We start from the raw sequence: 21,969 nt of genomic DNA, 5'->3' as shown, positions 1-21,969 counted from the left end.
GGCGGTGGTTTGGTACCTCGTAGGTGGTGCTCATGCTGGGCTTGTAGGGCACGTGGTTGGCCCGCCGCAGCTCCTTGATGGTCTCCGCCGGCATGGACTTGGAGAAGCCCAGGCCGCTCCACGTGTTGGTGGGGGTGCGCACCTCGGTCACCACGGGCTTCTTCAACATGGCTGCAAGCACACATACGGTACATAGCGATTATTTTTCGGTCAAAATGGGAGGAGGGGCGTACATAATTAAATCTACTGGCTAAGGTGATGGACGTTGGGCATTCATTCATTTAGGGGCGGTTTTGCCCCGGTCTTGATAAAAAAAAAAAAAATTGATTTCCAGAAGGCAGATGGGAGAAAATCCTGGTCTGAGGGAAGTCTTAAATGACACCTGGGCACAGGCAGGTTTATCTTTGGAATTATGGATGAAGGTTTGTTGAGAAATAAAGAATCTGGACCAAGTCGGATTGGAAGTCCAGCACCAAGACCAGACAGAAGGAGCTGACCAGCCCTTCATTACTCGGTCTAGTCTCGGACTTCCTGGTCAAGAACTAGTTCATCTTAAATTAAACAACGTCTCAGAAAGGCATTTTTAAATTCCGGATTAATTGAGGTAGGATTGTCTCAGTCCTGATTTGGATGAAACCCTGTCTGCAAAACCGCCCCTTAAACCTTATCCAGTCTACATGACAAGAAGCACACTATATCTGTGTCTAATAGAACAATATTTTGGTTTGGTTTGAACAGGCGCACGATCAGCTTTGAAACAGAAACACTTACCTTTAGTTGCCAACAACTTCTTCTGTTCATAGTCAAACGCCTGAAAAAAAAAAAAAAAATACAATTTCGATGTCACACACACTAACACATTGTTTATTTATAAAGCGCATTTCATACCAAGGCAACACAATGTGCTTTACAAAACAATACAATCAAAAAAAGAACATAGCTGTCAGCTGGTCATTTTAAAAGAATGCCCCTGAAACAACAACAATAGCAGCAGCAACAACAACAAAAACAGCAACAAAAGCAACTACAACCGCAGCAGCAACAACAGCAACAGAAAACAACAACAGCAGCCACAGAAACAACAACAGCAACAACAACAACAACAACAAAAACAACAGCAACAACAGAAGCAACAGCAACAACAGAAACAACAGCAGCAGCAACAACAGAATGTCTAATACGAAGTGTGAATGCGTGCATGAAAAAAAAAGCGATTTCCATCATCCCCAACGTTGAGTGAGACCAAATTTTTCGGGCGCCGTCTCGTCACACCTGCATGTTGGCGAAGGAGGTCTGCGGCGCCAGGCGGATCCTCTCCCTCTCGCTCTGCTGGGCCGCCCGCTCGGCCGCCCGCTCGCTGCCGGGCGCCCTCTTGTCGGCCACGGGGCTGTCCGACGAGCTGGACTCCGCGTCCGACAGGAGGCAGTCGGAGCTGTTGGGGCGCGGCGCAAACGGGTGATGGAGTCAGCGATAGAAAGGCACCATTGAAACATTGAATTACGTAATTAATTTCATTGGGTGATAGAGAGTTTTATAGATCAATAGCTAGAGAGACACTTTATTCCGAGATGGAAATTGCTGAGAAACAATAGGAAATAATAATAATAATACAGAAATTAGAATAAAAATGTGAAAACCAAGACGAATTGGCGATATACAATAAACCTAAAAAAATGGCAATACACCCTAAACATTTTAAATACATTTTTTTTTAAATGTAAAACAAAAATTAATATTAACTAAAACAGAAAAAAATGGTTATAACGACAACTTATTCCCAGATGTGTGCGAGTCTTTGAGAGGAGAGCATTTGGCAGCATTTTCGATTAGACACCGGCAGACATGCACAGACTTGTCAGGTCTTTGGCGGCGGCGGCCGAATGAAACGTACTGTAAATGGGAGTTCTTGGTGCCCTGCAGGAGCTCCACCGCCTGCCGTTTCCCTGACGACGTCTTACAGGAAGCCAGCATCTGTTTGAGCTCGCTGCCGTTGGCCGAGTGGGACGGGCTTCTGGGCATGCCCACTTCCACAAACGTGTCAGAGCCTTGAGCGAAGAAGGAGGAATAAAAACAAAACCATCTGTTTACCCGGGAAGCAAACATGACTTTACGGGAACGCGAGGTGAGTGTTATGATTCCAGAGTATGAAACATTTTGTTTGTATTAGTTTTGCTATATTAAGTCTGTGGTGTGTAACTCGGTGACAGAGGCATGTACGGGTCGCTGTGTCCGGGAGGACTACAGTTCATTTCACGAACGGGTAAAAAAAAAAAAAAAATGGCCGTATTATGTAAATGTAATGATACGTATCAACACATCTTATATTTTGGACTTCAAAGGCAAAAATATATAAAGACATAAAGATTTAATATCCTACAGCTACGCCGTGCATCATCATCATCATGTCGGGGCCACCTGGGTGGTAGTGACAAGTCTTCTTCCTCAAGCTGTCCCTATCTACCATGCAGTGGCGCAGCTCATCTGCGGTTGGGGTTCCGGCTTCCTTCATGAGCTGGTCCACAAGGGTCAGCCTGCTTCTCCCCCTCGCCGCCGTGAACCCTGGTCGGGCGAGCTCAGAGTGTCGGATGCGGCGGGCGGCAAAATGCCACAGACGACGCTCCCCGGACTCGCCGTCGTAGAGGTGGATGTTCCCGCGCGTGGTCCTTTTGCCGCGACGCCTCAGGGGCCACGCGGGCGTAGCGGCCGTCCAGGGACTTCTCGGCCTCGGTTGCGAGGGTCCGCGTTGCCGAGCCCTGGAGCGGGGCCGACTCAACCGTGGGGGAGGGGGGTGACCTTTTGAGTCCCGTACTGAGGGTCGATGTCCACACTTTCTCCGCGTGGCGAGAGCGCCGACCCCGCCTGCTCCTTGTCCGGACCCAAGGTCCTTCCCACCGGAGTTGACCGGGGCGCCGAGATATTTTCAAGCCGGCCGCGGCGTTGAGCGGTGCGCAGCGCATCGGACACGGCTCGCACGAGCTGATGAGTCAGGCTACGGATCATTAAAAAGTGCCCGTTCCACGTGTGCGTGCGGACGTCAACGACAGCGGCTGCTGTGGCTGAGCCCTTCACCGGAACACAGTGTCTTCAGAACGGACGAGGAAGAGGAGCCGTATGGTTTCGAATGAAGATTTGAAAGGTTCCTGCTTGGATCGATCAGCACCTCGTTTCCCCGTCAAAGAGTAAAAGGGCCTTTTCTGTGCGACGTGCGATTCTACGAGCGCTCTGCAACTGGAGGGTGATTCCGGTGGGGGTGATAACAAGACAGCCCACGTCAAGTTAATATTTGAACATTTTTGGTTCTACTCTCTATAATCATCGAATCATTGGTGGCTCTCGTCGGCCAGAACGCCCGGGAGGCGTCGTATTTACCCGGACTGCGTTGTAAATTGCCGGCTAACGGGAGCTCTGCTCGGTGTCGATGCGACAATGTGAAAGGTCTCCGTCGGCAGCCCATTAATTAAAAATGGAGCGGCTGTGGTTAAAGACATCTACTTTCCTCGCCGTTCCACTCCTGCATGCCAGGAATCTGCTCTGTGTGTTATACCTCTCTCTTTCAAAGTACGATTTGATTAATTATGTGTGTGTGTGTGGGTGCACAAGCATGTATCAACGATATTAAGAGTCGCAAAAAAACAACGTGCCGGCGAGCCAGTTCAAACACACTCTGGGACACGGGAGGAGGTCGGGGAGGGGGGAGGGACCTTACTGGGACACGCCGCGCCGGGGGAGACCGGCTCGGAAAAACACGGGGGGAAAAGTGAGACGCGTGAGAGAGGAGCTTTCGAGGGGAAAACCGCACGTGCGAGAAAAGAAGAGGAAATGAGGAACTTGCGAAACCACGAGTCTATCCCCCTCCCTCCCCGCAGAAGAATGTCACTACCGACCCTCCATGCGCAGCTCGGAGAACAAGCGTAAAAATGAATAAGTTCATTCATTTCTCTCCCGCAAAATGGGCAGGGGAGCGACATAAATCTCCAGAGCAGCGGGGAGAGGGGCCAGCGGCCGTGCAGCGTCTGCAGATCTGCCTCGGGCCAAACTTGGTTCCCAAGTCCAAAATGTCCATAATTCATGAGGTTTTGTCCATCCGGGGTTTAGGCTCGGGAGTAAATCACGATGTGGCAGGTTGTGCTAAATGCTAAATTGAATGTATGGCTTTAACAGCACGGTATTAACTTTTAGGTGAATACTGTTCTTCCAAGGTAGGTATTTGGCCGGAGAGCTATAACAACACATTATCAGACTTGAGGTAAACCAGAGTAAAAAAAAGAAGAGAAAAAGGATTGTGTTATAATTGCCTCAACGGCATATTCGTGGTGAAATACCAAACATTCTGTAAATCAAATGATGAAAAAAAAAATGCATGATTTGATAAAGAGTATGGCAAATTAACCGGTTGTGGTTTATGAAATTGAAAAAATGGTTGACAAAATATTAAAAATCCAGCAATTATGCTTTCCCAACATTACTGCGAAAGGTCAGAATTATGCAGTTTGAGCACTGAAATGAACCTCGTTCAAAAATGTGATCACTTTGGAAAAAAAAAAAAAAAAAAAGTACCTTCATCAGGGTTGGACTTGCTGGAGAGCGGCTCTGAGGGGTTGTGTCCGCTGGCTTCCTGGACCACGTCGCACTGGGACGGGCTCAGCACGGTCTCCGCCAGGGAGGCGGTGGATATCCTCCCGTAGACGGAGCTGGGATGCTGGACACACACCGACCGGACAGAATAAGACACAGGACTCTTGGTCCGTTACTCACCCAGACCCCCGAGACCCCCGGCGTACCTTGACGTGGCCGTTGAGCGTGCACGGGCCCTTGGAGCAGTCCGGGACCCCGTTGGGCTGCTTGTCTATGGGGGCCAGGCCGGGCGGAGGGGAGGGCGTGCTCTGGGTGTAGCCCTGGACCCCCGACAGCAGGATGCTGCTCAGGGTGGCTTGGGTGGCTGGGTGCAGCATCAGCTGAGATGAGAAGCCTGGGGGGGAGGGAGGACGATCAGCCAATTAGGAAGCAGTAAAACTAATGAGGGAAGGTGTGGGAATCTGCCTAACGACCTGTAGACGCTGGGGAACATCAAAATAATCGAGTTAAATGAACTACAACTCCTTGCAAATTGTACACGACTCCAGATGATATATGAAGGAGGAATTCCAGTGGAATACATTCAATCCCCTTATCATGCTCACAGACGTTTAAATATGAAACGTTTTATGTTCAAGGGTTTCCCAAACTGGGGTCCACAGTCCCCCATGGGCGCCCCGATGTGTCCAGAATTGCAGGGGTCCGTAGGAAACATTTGTTTTTATTTTTTCATGCTTTAATATGGCATTTCATGTAAACAGGCTTGTTTTTTCCTGGGGACTGGCTTAGTGCAAAGGAATGGGAGAACGATAGAAGCTTGTGTTTGGTGAGAATGCCATTGGACACATTTTCATCAAGATTAGTTTGTGCATCTGTTCTCAGTCATCTTATCAATATATAACTCAATGCACTGCTTTTTGAATTAAAAATATATATTTCTTGAGGGTAAAATTCGAGTACATTTTAATTACTACACCACTATAAGCGATTACATTTTTATATATATAAAAAATTCAATATCAGCCCAAGGAGGAGACCTTGGGTGCTGGTGAGGGAGCTGGGCCAGAGGGAGGGCGAGGGCGAGGCGGCGCTGGGGCTGGGCGTCTGCAGGGGGCTCAGGGAAGAGTTCAAGCTGTTGAGGACCGAATTCGCTGTGGGCGAGTTGTTCATGGAGTGGGGCGCGGTGGCACCCAGCAGACCTGCCGGGGCGGAGAGGGAGTCGAAGGGCAAGGAGAGAGCAGAGACAGAAAGACAGATCAGCGGCGGTCAAACTAAACCCATTATACATATACTGTACACACACATGAGAAAAAAACAAAAAAAAACCTCTGACCTTCCGAGCAATTTAACCGGAATGTCTCCGTATTGCCATCGACCAGAAAGCAAATGAGAGGAAGGAGTTTGAAAAATCTAGGAGGCCACAGATGCAGAGGCATGTATCCTGTGTGCGCTGGTACCCAATAACGCCGTGTTATTGAGTGCAGCAAACTATGCGGTGCGTGGTGTCTAAACCCAAACACAGTGTATGAAAACAGAAAGAATCAGGTCTGTGGCTTTAACAAGGGGCTAGTTTGGCTCCAAGAATAAGGCCAGGGATCCTTCTGGCACAGGGGCCTGTAATCTGAGGAAGAAAAGCATGTAGCAATTACCAAAGGCCAGGAAGTGGCCTTGCATGGTGCGAGCCATGGGCCCCCAAACTTCCAGCGAGACAGGAAGAATATGCGTGCGCACACACACACACACACACACACACACACACACACACACACACACACACACACACACACACGCACACACACACACACACACACACACACACACACACACACACACACACACACACAGCTAAGAAGCTAATTCAAATAAATAATTATGTTGCAAGAGCTTCAAGCTGCAGCTCACACAATTATGAATCCTAAAATACGACCATCATCACATCTTTTTCAACCTTTGAAACACTCCGGCTAAGATAAGCTCCTTTGTACAATTAAAAAAAAAAAAAAAAATCCTCTTCAAAACTCTGTTTAAATGAGCATTTTCATTGTGACTCAGGTTTCATTGTGTTATGTCCATGTGATTTTAATGTACTTTTTATGAGTTGTTTTTACACGCGTTCCATTCCTGCTTTTTAAATTAACGAGGGAACAGCAACAGCAACTACCCTGGAGACTCCTTCTCTGTGTGTGACTGACTTTGTGAATGACTCCTTTAACTCCGTCCGTTTGTTTTGTTGTGACATGGTTTGAAAAGTGCCCCCCGTGAACAGATAAAGTAATGAGGAATCAAACGTAAAAGTTTATTATTATTATTATTATCTTCACATTATCTTGTTTTCGCAAACAAACCGAACAACCTCCTATTCCTCCCCTGAACCGACGACATGACTTTCTGCTGAGGTAAGCTGCACAGACAGACAAACAAACTCCCACGCAATCACAACCCCTTTTTCCGATGATTCATATTTTCATGTTTGGTTCCAATCAAAGTGAGAGCGTGTCGAGTCCACACCCCCCCCCCCCCCCCCCTTCATTTTGTTTTTACTTCTGATGGTTGGCTGATCAAAGACACGTCCGCGGTGTGGAGGACAGAAATCTGAGCATGAAATCCCTGTCCCGTAGTCACTGTGAGGTCAGCTTTCCAGGAAACTCCAACTCTAACGCATTTAAAACCACTAATCCACAAATTCAGTGGGTGTGGGAAAAAAAAAATATATATAATCTTTTATTTATATATATATATATATATATATATATCTATATATATATATATATATATATATATACACACACACACACACACACACACACACACTATATTCATATATAAGGTAAATTAATATTTTAAAATTTATTTTATTACTGTTTATTTTAAGCAACATAAAATACTGCCTAGCACAGCAGCAAAGTTAATTATTCATCTCATGATGGTGAGTATTTTTGTTCTTTGCTTTGCACTTTTTTTCAGAAAAGTAAAATGTTAAACCACGTGGTTGTGGCCATAACAAAAGGTTTGGGAAGCCCTGGTCCCCAGACTCTGTGAACACCCTGAATACCCTGAAGGGTGTTCACGTGACCTGAACGCGTAACTAAACATGCGGGGGCGACACCGACGTAGGAGGTGGCACCTCACCCCGAACGCCACTGCGACCGCCTGCTCACGGCAGAGCGTCGACAAGTCACCGGCACCCGACGCGCGCTGGGCGTACGGGCGGAAGGCGAGGGGGAGCGGAGCGACAGCTGGTGGAGAGATCTGGGTTAGCCTTGGAGACGCCCAGTTTAGCTTTATGCAAATAAGCGGCCAGGCGGTGTAGCGACGCCCCGGCGGATGAGTTTTTCTGATGTTCTCCCGCTGTAAATTTTCTTAAGAGTTCCTGTAAAACTATAGCTGCTACCAATAAAAATGTAGGAAAAGCTTATTATAGCGGGAGCCGAGTTTTCCCCTGTTTCGCCGCACACACGACGCGTCCCCTTCGATTTACAGGGACATAAATTAAAATAAATGATGTGCGGAGGCAGATTTTGGAGGTTGTGGAATCACGGGTTGGGTTTATTATGTGTCATCATTTAAAGCAGGAATTCGGGTGTCATTTGACCACTAGAGGGTCTCGCAATTTATTCCAAGGTTAAATTTCTTGTAACTCTTCAACGATTTTCCCCATCCACATGATTTCTTTCCCGTTAGCGCCACACATCACCAACTGTGTTTTTCCCTAAACGCTCCCAAAATATGTGTAGATGTAGGCGACGAAGATGCCAACCAGCACCTAAGCTGTGAATCATGTCAAATACAGTGGATAAACAAACAGACATATTTTGTGCATGACTGTCACGGGTCACGTTTAAATTTGCTCCACGGAGCCACCTAGGGCCTTACACAAGCTGTCCTTCATACGCCATGTCCTCTCTAAATAAAAGTCAAGGTCTACACCCAAGGAGGTGGCGCTATGGACGTGACCCTACATAGCAGCTTGCAGGTTTATTTTCATTTTTATTTTAATGTCATTACACTGTTGCAAAAAAACCAAATAAATAAATAAAATGCACCTTCCCAAAGAATATATTAGTTAAGAGCATCTCGCAACGTTTTCGTTCCCTCAGTTACGCCGCCGCGGTCTGCGGCGAAGTCCCAACGCTCCTAATAATGTGAAAAAAAAAGTTAAGTACTGCGATGGTAATTACCCAGAGTGCTCAGCCCCAGACCAGCTGAGGTCAGGATGTCCAGGCCGACAGGGCAGATGATGGAGGGGCCGTTGGTGGAGGCGCTCACCGCCACCGACGTGGAGGATGAGCAGGAGACCCCGTTGTTCTCCAGGCCCAGGAGGAACTTGCGGGCCTCGTACATGTTCACCGCATTCCGCTCCACGCTCTTGACGATCACCGACTGGAAGGGACAGAGGAGAGAGGGATGGATATATAGCACAGGAAGGGAAGCATCAAAACACTAAGGAAGTATAAACCAAGGAGGGGGGTGGGGTGGGGGGCAGATTGGTTAAAGGATCAGGGGAGAATAAGCGACGGAGGAAGAGGGGATTGGATGAGGAGGAGGAGGAGATAGGGCCAGAAACAACGGCAAGAGAGAGAGGGAGGGGAAGGGAGGATGAGGGGATGGAAAGCGCAGGAAGGGAGGAAGAGGAAATTAATTTGATTAGGTGGATAAACACTGGGGCCGGGCGGGGGGAAAGGAGCGGGGACGCAGGAAGCGAGGAGGGAACGAGAGCGTTCCCTGACCCGTTGCGTCAGGGGTCGCGCCGCTCCAAACGAGATGAGCGCGGAGAATATTAGGCAACGGCGGTTACTCAACGCGAGGAGGAGGAAATAGCTCTCAGGTGCTAAATCAGTCGGACAGGCTCGCGGACGTCACCGTTTCCGGAGGTGAGCGGTTTTCTTCCCTTGATTCGTACGTGTTGTGAGAAAGGGACGAGGGGCATTCCGGGTCCCGGGTCCGTCTGGCTTCACCGCTAAACTGCGCCCTTCCCAGAGCAACATCAAATAATAAGTTGAATTTTTTATTTATTTTTATTTTTTTTAAGTCAACGGGAACACAAATCATGTCCGGGTTCCTTGCCAGAGATGGATGGCGGCGAAAATGGATTCCAGTCACGATCAGTCTCTCTCGCTCTCTCTCTCTCTCTCTCAACCGTGCTCTGTGTGTCTGCCGGAGCAACGGCGGCAACTCCATCCATTTAGAAAAGGCGCTTTGGATTATTACTGTCACCTCGTTAAAATGTTTAAGTGAAGGGTTTTTGGAGGGCTTCTGGGCCGGGTTGGAGTTTACACTGGCACTGATGCGCCGCTGCCCACAGGGTTTAGGCAGAAGGCCCAGGCTGGGGCCGGGGCCGGGCACCTGGACTAGTAGGCTGACGGTTACATTTTTTATTATTATTAGTTGAAATCATTCTGCACATCACCACAGCAAACAAATCAAGTATAGCATTGTTTAATGTGTTATGGCAGCATTATAGAGCCTTGCAAGGCAGCAGTAGACTTCAAAAGAAAAGAAGTAGAACGTATTGACCAAAACGACACATTCAGAACAAGCGAAGAACAAAATAGCACTGTGATTTGGGTTCTTTTTGTGTTTTGGGTGCAAACCCCCGAGGCGAACTTTAGCTTTTGTCTTTTTCTCGCCCTGAGAGCTCCCCATGTTGGCGGTTGCTCCAAATGCAGGGGACAGAGTTGAACCACCTTCTCCGGAGCAGCACATTAGAAGCAAGCGGTTATGAGCGGTTTTATATATACTTACACACCCATACCGACACATATACATACATATATATACACATACACTGTACACACACACACACACACACACTGTGTGTGTGTGTGTGTGTTTGTGTGTATATATATATATATATATATATATATATATATATATGCACGCACGCACGCACGCACGCACGCACACACACACACACACACACACACACACACACACACACACACACACACACACACACACACACACACACACACACACACACACACACACACACACACACACACACACACACACACACATTTGTTGGTACCTTTGATGAAGAAAGAAGAAACCACAATTTTGAAATAACTTGAAACTCACAAAAGTAATTGGCATCCATCATTGTTTATCTTATATTTAATAGAAATCAGACTGCTTTTGATTTTTTGATTCAACAGAATATTTTACATAATAAAACAAATGAAAATGGCATGGACAAAAATGATGGGACCCGTAACATATTATTTTGTTGCACAACCTTTAGAGGCAATCACTGCACTCAAGCGATTTCTGTAGCTCTCAGTGAGGCTTCTGCACCTGTCTACAGGTAGTTTGGCCAACTCTTCCTGAGCAAACTGCTCCAGCTGTCTCAGGTTTGAAGGGTGCTTTCTCCAGACTGCATGTTTCAGCTCTTTCCATAGATGTTCCATAGGATTCAGATAAGGGCTTATAGAAGGCCACTTCAGAATAGTCCAGTGTTTTGTTTTGCTCTTCACCCTGTTCCAGACGCAGCCCCCAAGCATCACCGAGCCTCCTCCATGTTTCACACTAGGTATGGTGTTATTTTCTTTGACAGCTTCATTTTTTCGTCCGTGACCATAGAGTTGATGTGACTTGCCAAAAAGCTCCAGTTTTGACTCATCCGTACAATGGACATTCTCCCAGAAGCATTGTGGCTTGTCAATATGTATTTTAGCAAATTCCAGTCGGGCTTTTTTATGTTTTCCTTTCAAAAGTGGAGTCCTCCTGGGTCTTCTTCCATGGAGCCCACTGTCACTCAAAAAGCAACGGATTGTTCGATCAGACACTGATGTACCTTGACCTTGGGTTCAACTTGTATCTCTTTGGAAGTTGTCCTTGGCTCTTTTTCTACCATTCGCACTATCCTTCTCTTCAAACTGGGGTCGATTTTCCTCTTGTGGCCGCGTCCAGGGAGGTTGGCTACAGTCTGAAGGACATTAAACTTCTTAATAATATTTGCAACTGTAGTCACAGGAACATCAAGCTGCTTGGAGATGCTCTTATAGCTTTACCTTTAACATGCTTGTGTATCATATTCTTTCTGATCTCCTCAGACAAATCTCTCCTTTGCTTTCTCTGGTCCATGTTCATTGTGGTGCACACGATGATACCAAACAGCAGAGTGACTACTTTTCTCCGTTTAAATAGGCTGAATGACTGATGATAAGATTGAAGACGTGTGATACCAATTAAAGAAAACAGTTAGTTTGAAACATCACTATAATCCAATTATTTATAATCTTTTCTAAGGGGTACCAACAAATCTGTCCAGGCCATTTTAGAATATAATTGATCTCTTTAGCAATAATTGATCTCTTTTCACAGTTTCTTTGCTTCACTCTATGACATACCAAAGGCATGCAGGTATACATGAGAAAATTGCTTTTAATGTCATCACTCTTCAAGAGGACTGAAGCATTGTTTCAATGAGCTGTAAGGTTATCAACAAAATGTTCCATGTCCACACACACACACACACACACACACACACACACACACACACACACACACACACACACACACACACACACACACACACACACACACACACACACACACACACCTCGCTCAGGAACCAGGTGCCACTGAATCACTCTGCGCCCCCTGGTGGCATGGCATATAAAGAATAAACCAACGGCGTTCAGGGACATGTTCATTGTTTGTTCTTGCGTATTTTTGGGTATACCACCAACTTTAAGCTCGGATTGGTGATTCTCAACCTGGGGTGGGGCTCCCAGAGATTGCTGAAGGGTGGGGGGTCGCGAGGCCTTGGACGATTTTAGGGCATACGTTTCCTTATAATCAAATTTTGATGTATATATATTTATTCTAATTATTTGTTCGCCCTAAAATTCTTGATCTCTCTACCACGAAAATAGAACCAACGACTGTCAACCTTTGAATACATGAAAAAAAAAAATGAGCATCTCGTCTTTCAAACCGGCCAGTTTGGTTGGGGGGGTTTCTGAGGAGAAAAAAATAAAAAATAAATAAAAAAGGTTGGGAACCCGGAGTTCAGAGTATTATTCCAGCGTGCTCGCAGCGGGGTTTTACAATCCTGTCGGCGGGTCGTGAAATTAGATTAATGTAAGCATAGCCAGGAAGAGACGAAAATGTCTTGAAGGCCAATGTCCTCAAAATAACTTTGCAGTGTTGTTTTAAACAGACATACAAGGAATCCTGATCTATTTTCCAGAGGTATGGCAACACCACTATCACCTAAAAACATACAATAATAATATACAATACAGCTAGAAGGTCCATTTAACAGGGTTCATCCAGGCATTACAAAATTAAATTCAAGGGTTTTCAAGTACTTTAAGTACTATTTTTTCAATTTCAAGGACCTCACGCAAAACAAATACAACCCATTTTCAATGTGATCTTTATTAATTAAAATATAAAAATCTTAATCTCATTGTCCATTATTTAATTTTTAACATTAACATATTATTAATGTAATTGTCATCTACCGTTAGTGATGTCTAGTGCAACCATACTGGATTCAATTTCCCTGGCATCATCTGTGACGTAAATGTGTTTTTTTTTCCTTCCCAAGGACTTTTCAAGCACTTCAGCACAAAATGGCTTTATTTTCAAGGTTTTCGCGGACGGAGTGTAATTCAAGCATCTCAAGGACCTGATAAGAACCCACTGACTTAACGTACGATTCTCCCGGTCAAAGGACTTCAGCCGCTGAGGAAACCATTCTCGTCAACGCCCTTTCCGGGCGGCGTGTGGACGTTAGGCTGCCGGTGTCGTCTCACCTTGCTGGGCTGCTTTGGTTTGGGTTTGATACTGATGAAGACGTCCAGCTGCTCCATCAGCGCCGTGATGCACTGGGGCTCCACCTCGATGTCCTCTTTGATGTCGAACATCAGCACCAGGGGCAGGCAGCCCTGCGACACACACACACACACACACACACACACACACACACACACACACACACACACACACACACACACACACACACACACACACACACACACACACACACACACACACACACACTTTTTATTGATGTTATATTTAGGACCCCCCCCATTCTTTCCCCCCAGTGAGCACCACTTCTCACATAGTAGTAAATCTGCATTAAGAGATATCATTTGCAGAGCTCCATGTTAGCCTAGCAGCACGGATAAAACACGTGATTAACATGTGGATTCACCCACGGCCCACAGAGAGCTTGGGAAATTCCTCCAAGGACAATCTGTTTTGTATGATCGCAACCGCAAGCGCCACAAAACGTCTGTATTTTAGGCAGATTACTGGATGGCACTCCAGTGTGTGTGTGTGTGTGTGTGTGTGAGAGAGAGAGTGTGTAATTAGCTGGAGTTCTGGGCCAGGCTGGTACTGAGATTACAACTGTAATCTAAAGTCTGGCTGAAACGAGGAGAGAAAACACACGGTACGGGGTGTGCGTAGTTTTTCCACCCTTGGACTTTCCGCCTTCTTTTCTACTTTCACTCCTATTCCCGTCGCCCTCTCAAACCCCCCCCCCCCCCTCTCTCTCTCTCGTAAGTGAAGCCCCTTCAAGCCACCCCTCCCCTCCTGGCCCGTCCCGTCTTGTGCGACCGGCATCCAGAGCGCAAGAAGAAGAAAAAAAAAAAAAAAAAAAAAAGAAAGTCATGTTTACCGAAACGACTTTGGCATTTGCTTAATGTCTTCGAGGCCAAACGGGCGACCGCAGACAAAGAGAAGACAGCCCCGGCTGAATGACTGCCCTGTATTACGGATCTCCAAACACAGCGCCGAGGATGTTTATAGCTGTGATGTTTGAAACCCACCAGCTCAGCAGAAGCCCCGGGGCCAAGGATGATTAGGTGGCCATCGTTTTTTTACACTTTTTTTTATTTTGTTGAAAACCACACCTCTGATTATATTCCCGGGTAATTCCGATAAAGGGGGGGGGGGGGGGGGCAGCGGTCACGGGCAACAACGTGAGAGCGACCGCAAAGGCAATTTGAAAAGAGAGACAAGTCGAGATGTGAGGTCCCTTCTCCCGGACCGTGCGCCAACGCTACTATGCTGACTTGTGGATTACAGCGAAGGACCGCACAGAAAATCCCAAACACTAGGAGGGCTCGAGTACAGCAGTGACAGCAAGGTAAATGTGTCTGTGGAAAGGAGGCATTCCACTCCAATCGCGTCGCCGCAAATATCCACGCGGCAGCCGGTCCACCTATGGATCGTCATTTATCCGATACGGATATTTTTGGTTCCGCGGTCGTGGCCGAGCGAATATCTCACCAAGGCCGCTCTAAAACCCTTAAGGCCCCATCATGGTTAACTTCCCAAAGCTACGGTTAACGTCTTCCCAAGCCATGCATCATCAGCACATGCCGTGCTGATGTTATTAAAACAATGCATCCATTATAGCTGCAGCCTCTAAGACGAATCGGATAGCGGATAGATTACTGTTGATTCAAGTCGCTCATTCTTGGGGAGCGGTTTGCGAGCAAATGCCACCCGTTAACCGCAGAAGCGGTGGAGCACGGCCGTTAGAGTAAATGCTCTCCACCAAAACGATACCAACAAACAAATTTTCTCACACGCGCGCACACACACACGCGCACACACACACACACACACACTTACCATGAGGTACTGGCGTGCCAGGCAGACAGACTCGATGGTGCCCTGAATGTAGACCGTGGATTTCTTCTGAGGGCTGTTGGGGTCGGGGAAATGGATCTGGGCCCCGGTCCTCTGGGTGATGTGCTTGATGTTGCTGCCGTTGCGTCCCATCATGAAGAGGTGGTGCTGAGGCGCGATGTCCAGGTGGGTGCTGACGGAGATGGCGCTGGCCAGGCTGCCGGCCAGGTGTTCCAGCAGCAGAGTCGTGCCCCTCTGCGGGAAACAAAGGGCGGGGAACAAATTGAAGCGGCACCATGTAACATTTGGAATTTGACGCCCCTACAGCTTCTGAACGCAATTGCACTTCTTCACCGTCGTCGTAGAACTCGGTCCGGTGTCTTGGAAGTGCAGGGACAGGCGTTCGGGGAGGTGGGCGGGAACGAAAGAGGTTCCATTCTCCATACTACAAGCTGATATTTAATGGTAAAAAAGTAAATTTAAGTCCTACGACACCCAAACTCTTTGATCCAACACATGAGTTTACCACGGGGTCCATTTCGAGCAGGCCAGAAATTCAAATATCATCTAAAAATATTTGTGGAAGTGTCCCGAATTTCTTTCAAATGTGGATCCTTGGGCTCGACCAGTAGGAAACCACTGCACCATATAAACCAATTTGAAACCGGGTTAGGGTTAGGGGTGAGGGCTGTAGCGTCTCTGCCTGCGTCTCGGATGAAGACCACAGCTTCTGATGAATCCAATAGAAACTTATTGGCCATTTTCACCCGCCGGTCAGTAGAAAAGTCAACCTTCTTGCCGTCTCTACTCTCCTCCGCAAGTAACCACTCAGCCTGGGAATGACAACCATTTCAACCAAGACGGTCCACACAGCAAGGCCAGTGTAGCACAGCAATACACGGTGGTTTTGGCAGTCCTCAGAGGTTTTCCAAGGGTCTCCCACCACCGCATAACATAGCATACATATTCCTCTAATCCCCCAGCCTGCACATGGCCCTGCTCCCAAAATCCAGCCTGAACCCTTGGACCTGCAGTGAACTCAGGGGCCCTTCCACTACGCAAACCGATTTGCATGCATTATGCAAATCCCCGCATTCACGCGCACACGGGCAAGATATTTTACAAAATTACCTCCTTATGCAAAGCCCGTACAAACCGCCTGGCAACGCCGAACGGACGTCTAACATTATAGGGATCGTTTGGTGGTGGGAGAGGAGATGATGGTCGGAAGCTCGGGGGATCGTGGAAACACATGGCGAGGCTCCGGATAAATCCTTTACACCAACCTAGACGGAGAGGGTGTGTGTGTGTCCGTGCGCTTACCTAAACGCATACACACCAGGAGCTGGAGTGTGGTGTCAAAGTCGCATTCTCTGGTTTAATTATGGGATGCATGCAGGGTCACGGCAGAGGGACTTTTCGACCTTGCGGATTCGGCAGCAGGACTTAGAAACAGTGCTAAGGAGAGTTTCCCCTTATAGGAAAGCCGTCCGCTCAAAGCCACCGCACGTCTGCCGGCACTCCCCAGCCCCTGCGGTACCAGGCGTAACGGAGGCGGTGACAGGGTGCAAGTGAGGAGCATTAGTGGACCCGGTGAAGTTCTACACACCATCGATGCTACTGGCTGAAAACTTGGCTGTCCGGCCACTGTTTGTTTCTGTTTGATTTTGTTTACTATGTGATATTTCCGTCTCCCCTTCTCCAAACCCACTTTGACTGAGAGTTTGTCTTGAGGCCAGAGCGCATCGTTGTTTACGTCTACAGCTCTCTGAAGAATGTGAAGTTCAGAAGTTTGAACGAGATTTTGTTTCCGATCGTCTGACTTACATAAATAGTGAGCGACAAACCAAAGCCTAGCAGTATCATTAAAGTTGAAGAAACCCCCTCAAACCATTCATCTCATTTGAATACTCATGTTTGGCCATTTAAATGTGCTGAAAATTCATCCTGGCTCCGAGCTTGACGTTTGAGTGGGATGTAGACGCGGTCACGTCCGTTCACCGTACGCCGCTCCCTTCACCTTGACGGCCGCGGTGTTGTTCTGGGAGCCGCGGACCACCCCGTTGGCCCCGTAGAGCCGCGTGGGGGGCTTGAAGGAGATGGTGAGGTTGTAGGTCTGCGAGATGTGCTGCACTGTGGGAGAGCCGGGGTCAGGCTGCACGATGGCTGGAAGCTCAAACGTGAGCACCAAAGGAAGGAGCTCCTGAAAAGAAGGAAAGAGGAAGAGAAACAAGATGAGGCCAAGACGGACAGGAGGATGGACACGGTGACCAGACATCCCGGTTCGTCCGGCACTGTCCCGGTTTCGAGCTGTGACAGATATCATAAAACGCTAAAATGTCCCCGTTTTCAACATTCACTACCAAATTGTCTCAGTTTTAAGCACAATTTAAATAATAATATGAATAATATTATACATGTTTTCAGTGCTTACATGGATATATTATATATACAGGCAAGCAGAAAAGAGCATGAAGCAGATACAGTCTGCGCGAACATCCCACCGGAGAAGTGGGGTTTGAGTGGGCGTAGAGCATGATAAAAACACGCCCACTCACTCGTGAATTGTGTCCTTTCAGGGGTGTGTGTGTGTGTGTGTGTGTGTGTGTGTGTGTGTGTGTGTGTGTGAGTGTGTAGGGCCCCGTGTCCCATCCTTCCTCTTCGTTTTGTTTGTTGAATGAAACAAACAAAAACAAAAAAAGCCCTGCGTGACGCTCTCGCAGTCACTCTCTCGCTCTCTTGGAGGAAGGGGGGGAGCGGGAAAAGGAGGCAGACCGGGTCTTTGGTGCACTGCACCAAGGGTTGAGTGAAGTGCATCAAATACCAATAGACAGGAAAAAGAGAAGTCAAGTAACGGGTAATGTGGATGTGAATCCAACGGACGTTATTAACAGTATGTTAATGCCGCTTTTGACCAATCCGAACCGAGTATTCCACGGGGCTGTGTAATAATCAACAGTACATATGACCCACCCACCCCCATACTTTTGGGTCAGATTTCGAAATTTGACATTTTTTGCTTTTCCGACGTAATTTTAAATGTGTTTTACTGAAATAATATTTGAATCGTTAATAAATAAAAAAATATATAAAAATGTATAAAGAAATATTGGAAAATGCATAAATTAAGTTAATCCTTCAATTTTAATTTTAAGTTGTTTTTTTTTCATTCTAAGTTCATGCAAACTATACCAGCCTGTCCCCTCAATTCTGTTACTTATTAACATTGCCATTTCCTGCCTTTATTGTTTGATAACAATGATAGTTTTAAGGAAGTGGCCCGTTCAGATCGCGCACATCACCAGCCCTATCGCCACAAAACAACAATTCACAGAATGCTACGAAAAAGAGGAATGCAAATGGCGGGGAGTGCCCCGCCATTTGCATTCCTCTTTTTCGTAATCCATCACGACAGGGAGATGATTTGTTTTCACGGAGAAGTGAAACTTCTCGCTTCCGGTGTTTATTTGTCGTGGCTTATTTTAAACATTGTTTGCGAAAGTGACGTCATTTCTTCTTCTTCGTGTCCTCTGAGGCATTGCGGCGGAACATTACTTTTTACAATGCGAAAAGACCTGCTGTACAACCTTATTTTATCAAAATTGTTTCACGGTGGTTGAGGTGGCACAGAATATGGAAGGACGATCTTGATCTGCATGTTTGCATCGAGGGTAACCGTAAGATCGAAGTTGGTGACTCACCCCACCCTGTGAAATGCTGGTGGACCAGGTAGCCTCAGCCTTTCAATATTTATCTAATACTTAGGAATCAAACTCAGTTCTGAAAGCACAGTTGGATGGACAACAATGGCAATGCAGTTATTACTGCAAGAAAACAGATTTCCTCAGTGAGCCCAGGGCACTGTGTGTACACCCTCTCCTCAGCCGCAGTGGCTTGAATGGCGAGAGACGGTGACTCGCACCATTTGGACCTGGAGTAGAAACACATGCCGAGCGGTAGAGGGGGAGATTTCTTATCACGTGCGCATCCACGCGCAGATGCAAAACACCTCCCCCTTGAGCAGGGAGTGGCAGAGCTTGGCACGTCAACCCGTGCACTTGAACCTTTCCGGATGGAAAGGCTGATCGATGCCAGGCAAACCGTGGCTGAGTGAATGAAAGGAGAGACGCGCTGCTTTGTCACGCCAAGCGGGAAAAACAAGGGCGCTTACACCACTGTGCGGCTCATTGGGATTCAGCCCGACACACGCGCCGTCCCACGGCACGACCGTCTGGGTAAGCCGGCAACAACCTTCATACCCGCGCTGGAGCGTCAACGCCTTAAACCGCAGAAAAGGCTGCACAAAAGGTAGAGAGCAGACAAAGACAGACTATTTCGAGTTAACTCCGCTTGGCTCATAGCAGTCTCTCAAACAGAATTGATGTCGGCAAGGAGCACTTCCCCCGAAAAAACACACAGACATACAGTACTCGTGAACCCACGGGAGTCGCACACACACACACAGAAAAAACAGAGGGAATGTACACAGACGCAGAAACGCTCACACAAGGAAGAGAATGCATGTGCATGCACACGGCCAAGGACGGAAACTAACGCAGGCGGACACACACACACACACACACACACACACACACACACACACACACACACACACACACACACACACACACACACACACACACACACACACACACACACACACACACTCTTATCCAAACACTGGCTTTTGGGCAGAATGCCACAATGGTTTTGGCTGCCAGTGGAGGGCAAGCAGCATGAATTGCTCTGACCAAAGAAATGCTTCTCTGATCAGTTCCATATGCGCCTGGCCTTACATTTATATCACGTTTCAGCACTCGCACTCTCAGGGCTCGGGATATTTAGGTCAGTGCTGAGGGAAGGGAGGACAAGCACAACAGCGGGACTCGGGGCGTGGGACACAGGACGAATTGGATTTTTCGCAGGAGTCCATCTCAGCTCTCACGTTCTACCTGGCCAACACTGCAACTAGGCTGCATAGATTAAATCTGAAGGTTAAAAAAAAAAAAAAAAAAGAGGGTTCGGTTCTGTCGCCCCCTGAGGACAGAAAGAAATGATTAAAAAAAAACATCCAGGGAGAAACATCTTAATTTTCTGGTCACGTCCTAACGCTTCACACAACTCCCAGTGAGCGGTCCATTCGGAGCTTCGAGGTAGAACTCCTCTCGTGGAGACCAGACAATCTGTAAGGCAACACCCACGGTTGAACCTTAAAGGGGGGGGTTCCCAACATCTGCACTTCGGCGAGCGGATAAGCTGGAAACCAACCACCTCTGCTTTACACGGGCGGATGTGGGGTGGGGGGTGGGGGGGGCCACCCAGGACAGCGTACGGTTAACCCAAACAAAAGGAGGCAAGGCACTAACAAATCATTTCTCCATGGGCAGCCTGCAGAGCGTGGACTTTGAATCATAACCCGACGTACAATCCATAATGCGCCGTTCTGTTTCCGCGGGCGCAGGCACCCAATTCTCTTTGGAGGAAACCGCGCCGTCGTTAGCAGCCCGCGGACTTGCGGCACCGACACCGGAGAAAGCACTGACAGAAGCGTAGATGAGCGTCTCGGCAAAAGGCTGACTCCGGTTGGGTGGTGAGGAAACGTGGGGGAAGGCCCGCCAGAGGCCAAAGCGGAGGCGAGCGGCTGACGACCGAAGGACTCCTGAGCCCGTTTGACCGAAGCAAAATGTCGGAGGGGCGGGAGGGAGGCGTCCAGCGAACCGCGGCGCTGCCAAGGAACACAAAAGGCCGATGAGAGCGCGGCTCAATAGGCATTTGCACAAATGTAACCCTGGTGTAGCGAGTCAAGCCCGTGCAGGTGGAGTGTGAACCGCTTTGGGGTGGAGGTCGGGAAGCACCGGCCGGGAGAAGCTGAGTTGCGTGGACGAACGGATGGGGAAGGTCAAGGTTCATCTGGAGGGGAACTCAAATCATTCTTTTCAGACATCTTAGCCAACTACGAGATCTTATCCCGTGTTCCAAAACAACAGAGCCTGCTGGTTAGTTATCTCCTTGATATTGAAATCGAAGTTTGATGTCGACGGATTTCCCAGCAAAGCGGTGTTTGAATAACATAAAAACTACCCTGCAGTAAGTGTTTTGGCGCCGCGGTGCTGGGAGAGCGAGCCCGGGTGCAGAGAAGGAGGGCCAGGTCGTCGGAGAGCTGCGAACTTGGACTTTGATCCGCCCAAGCCGTCCACTGACCGTGTGTTCTTTGGACGAAGGGGGAATCTGCGCGGCTCTAAAGGAGCTCATACTTTAAAGCCCCTTTGTTTCGGTGGCGGTACAGTCCATTTTCGGTTCTGTTTCTTTTCCCCCCGTAGCAAGGAAGCCGATGAACCGGACCCCGGCTTTCGCCGCTTGTGAAAACACCCTTCGAGCGTGAAGCAGACGCGGGCTTGAGCCGCCGCCGCCAAGTGCCAAAACACGCTGTGCACGCACGCACGCACGCACGCACGCACGCACGCACGCACGCACGCACGCACGCACACGGAACACCATCACCATCTCGCTCCGCAGAAGAGAAAAGCTGCGGAGTCAAAACCCAGAGAAAGCGGAGGCCGCCCCGTTTCGCACAAATCGGAAAGGCCCTCCACCCACACAGCTGGGACGACGGAAAACCGTGACACGGGCGAGAGGACGGGGACGGGGGGATTCCACTCGGGGCCCAATCTGAAGCTTTAATAAGAGGACGGGGAGCGGAGCTGGAGACGGAGCTGCAAACAGGGCCGGGACGGAGACGCACGCTACAGCTTTACCATTGTTTTGGGGAAGGATGGGGGCCAAGGGAGGAGGCTTGCG

General features: G+C 48.2%; 1 protein-coding gene across 1 annotated transcript in view; it reads right to left on the bottom strand.

Annotated features, from left to right (window-relative positions):
* Window positions 1-21,969, bottom strand: part of bicc1a (BicC family RNA binding protein 1a) — a 68,386-nt gene that overhangs the window by 6,026 nt on the left and 40,391 nt on the right. The window contains exons 7-17 of the mRNA XM_080016284.1: window positions 17,192-17,374; window positions 15,175-15,426; window positions 13,341-13,472; window positions 8,754-8,955; window positions 5,613-5,774; window positions 4,782-4,969; window positions 4,558-4,699; window positions 1,892-2,045; window positions 1,273-1,432; window positions 772-811; window positions 17-171 (exon numbers count right to left, since the gene is read on the bottom strand). Coding sequence (XP_079872410.1) covers window positions 17-171; window positions 772-811; window positions 1,273-1,432; window positions 1,892-2,045; window positions 4,558-4,699; window positions 4,782-4,969; window positions 5,613-5,774; window positions 8,754-8,955; window positions 13,341-13,472; window positions 15,175-15,426; window positions 17,192-17,374 — 1,770 coding nt within the window. The remainder of the gene's footprint in view (window positions 1-16; window positions 172-771; window positions 812-1,272; window positions 1,433-1,891; window positions 2,046-4,557; window positions 4,700-4,781; window positions 4,970-5,612; window positions 5,775-8,753; window positions 8,956-13,340; window positions 13,473-15,174; window positions 15,427-17,191; window positions 17,375-21,969) is intronic.

Source organism: Zeus faber (assembly GCF_960531495.2).
Source record: "Zeus faber genome assembly, chromosome: 16".
NCBI lineage: Eukaryota > Metazoa > Chordata > Actinopteri > Zeiformes > Zeidae > Zeus > Zeus faber.
The sequence above is the reverse complement of the archived record's forward strand: the minus strand, read 5'-3'. Positions and strand labels throughout refer to the sequence as shown.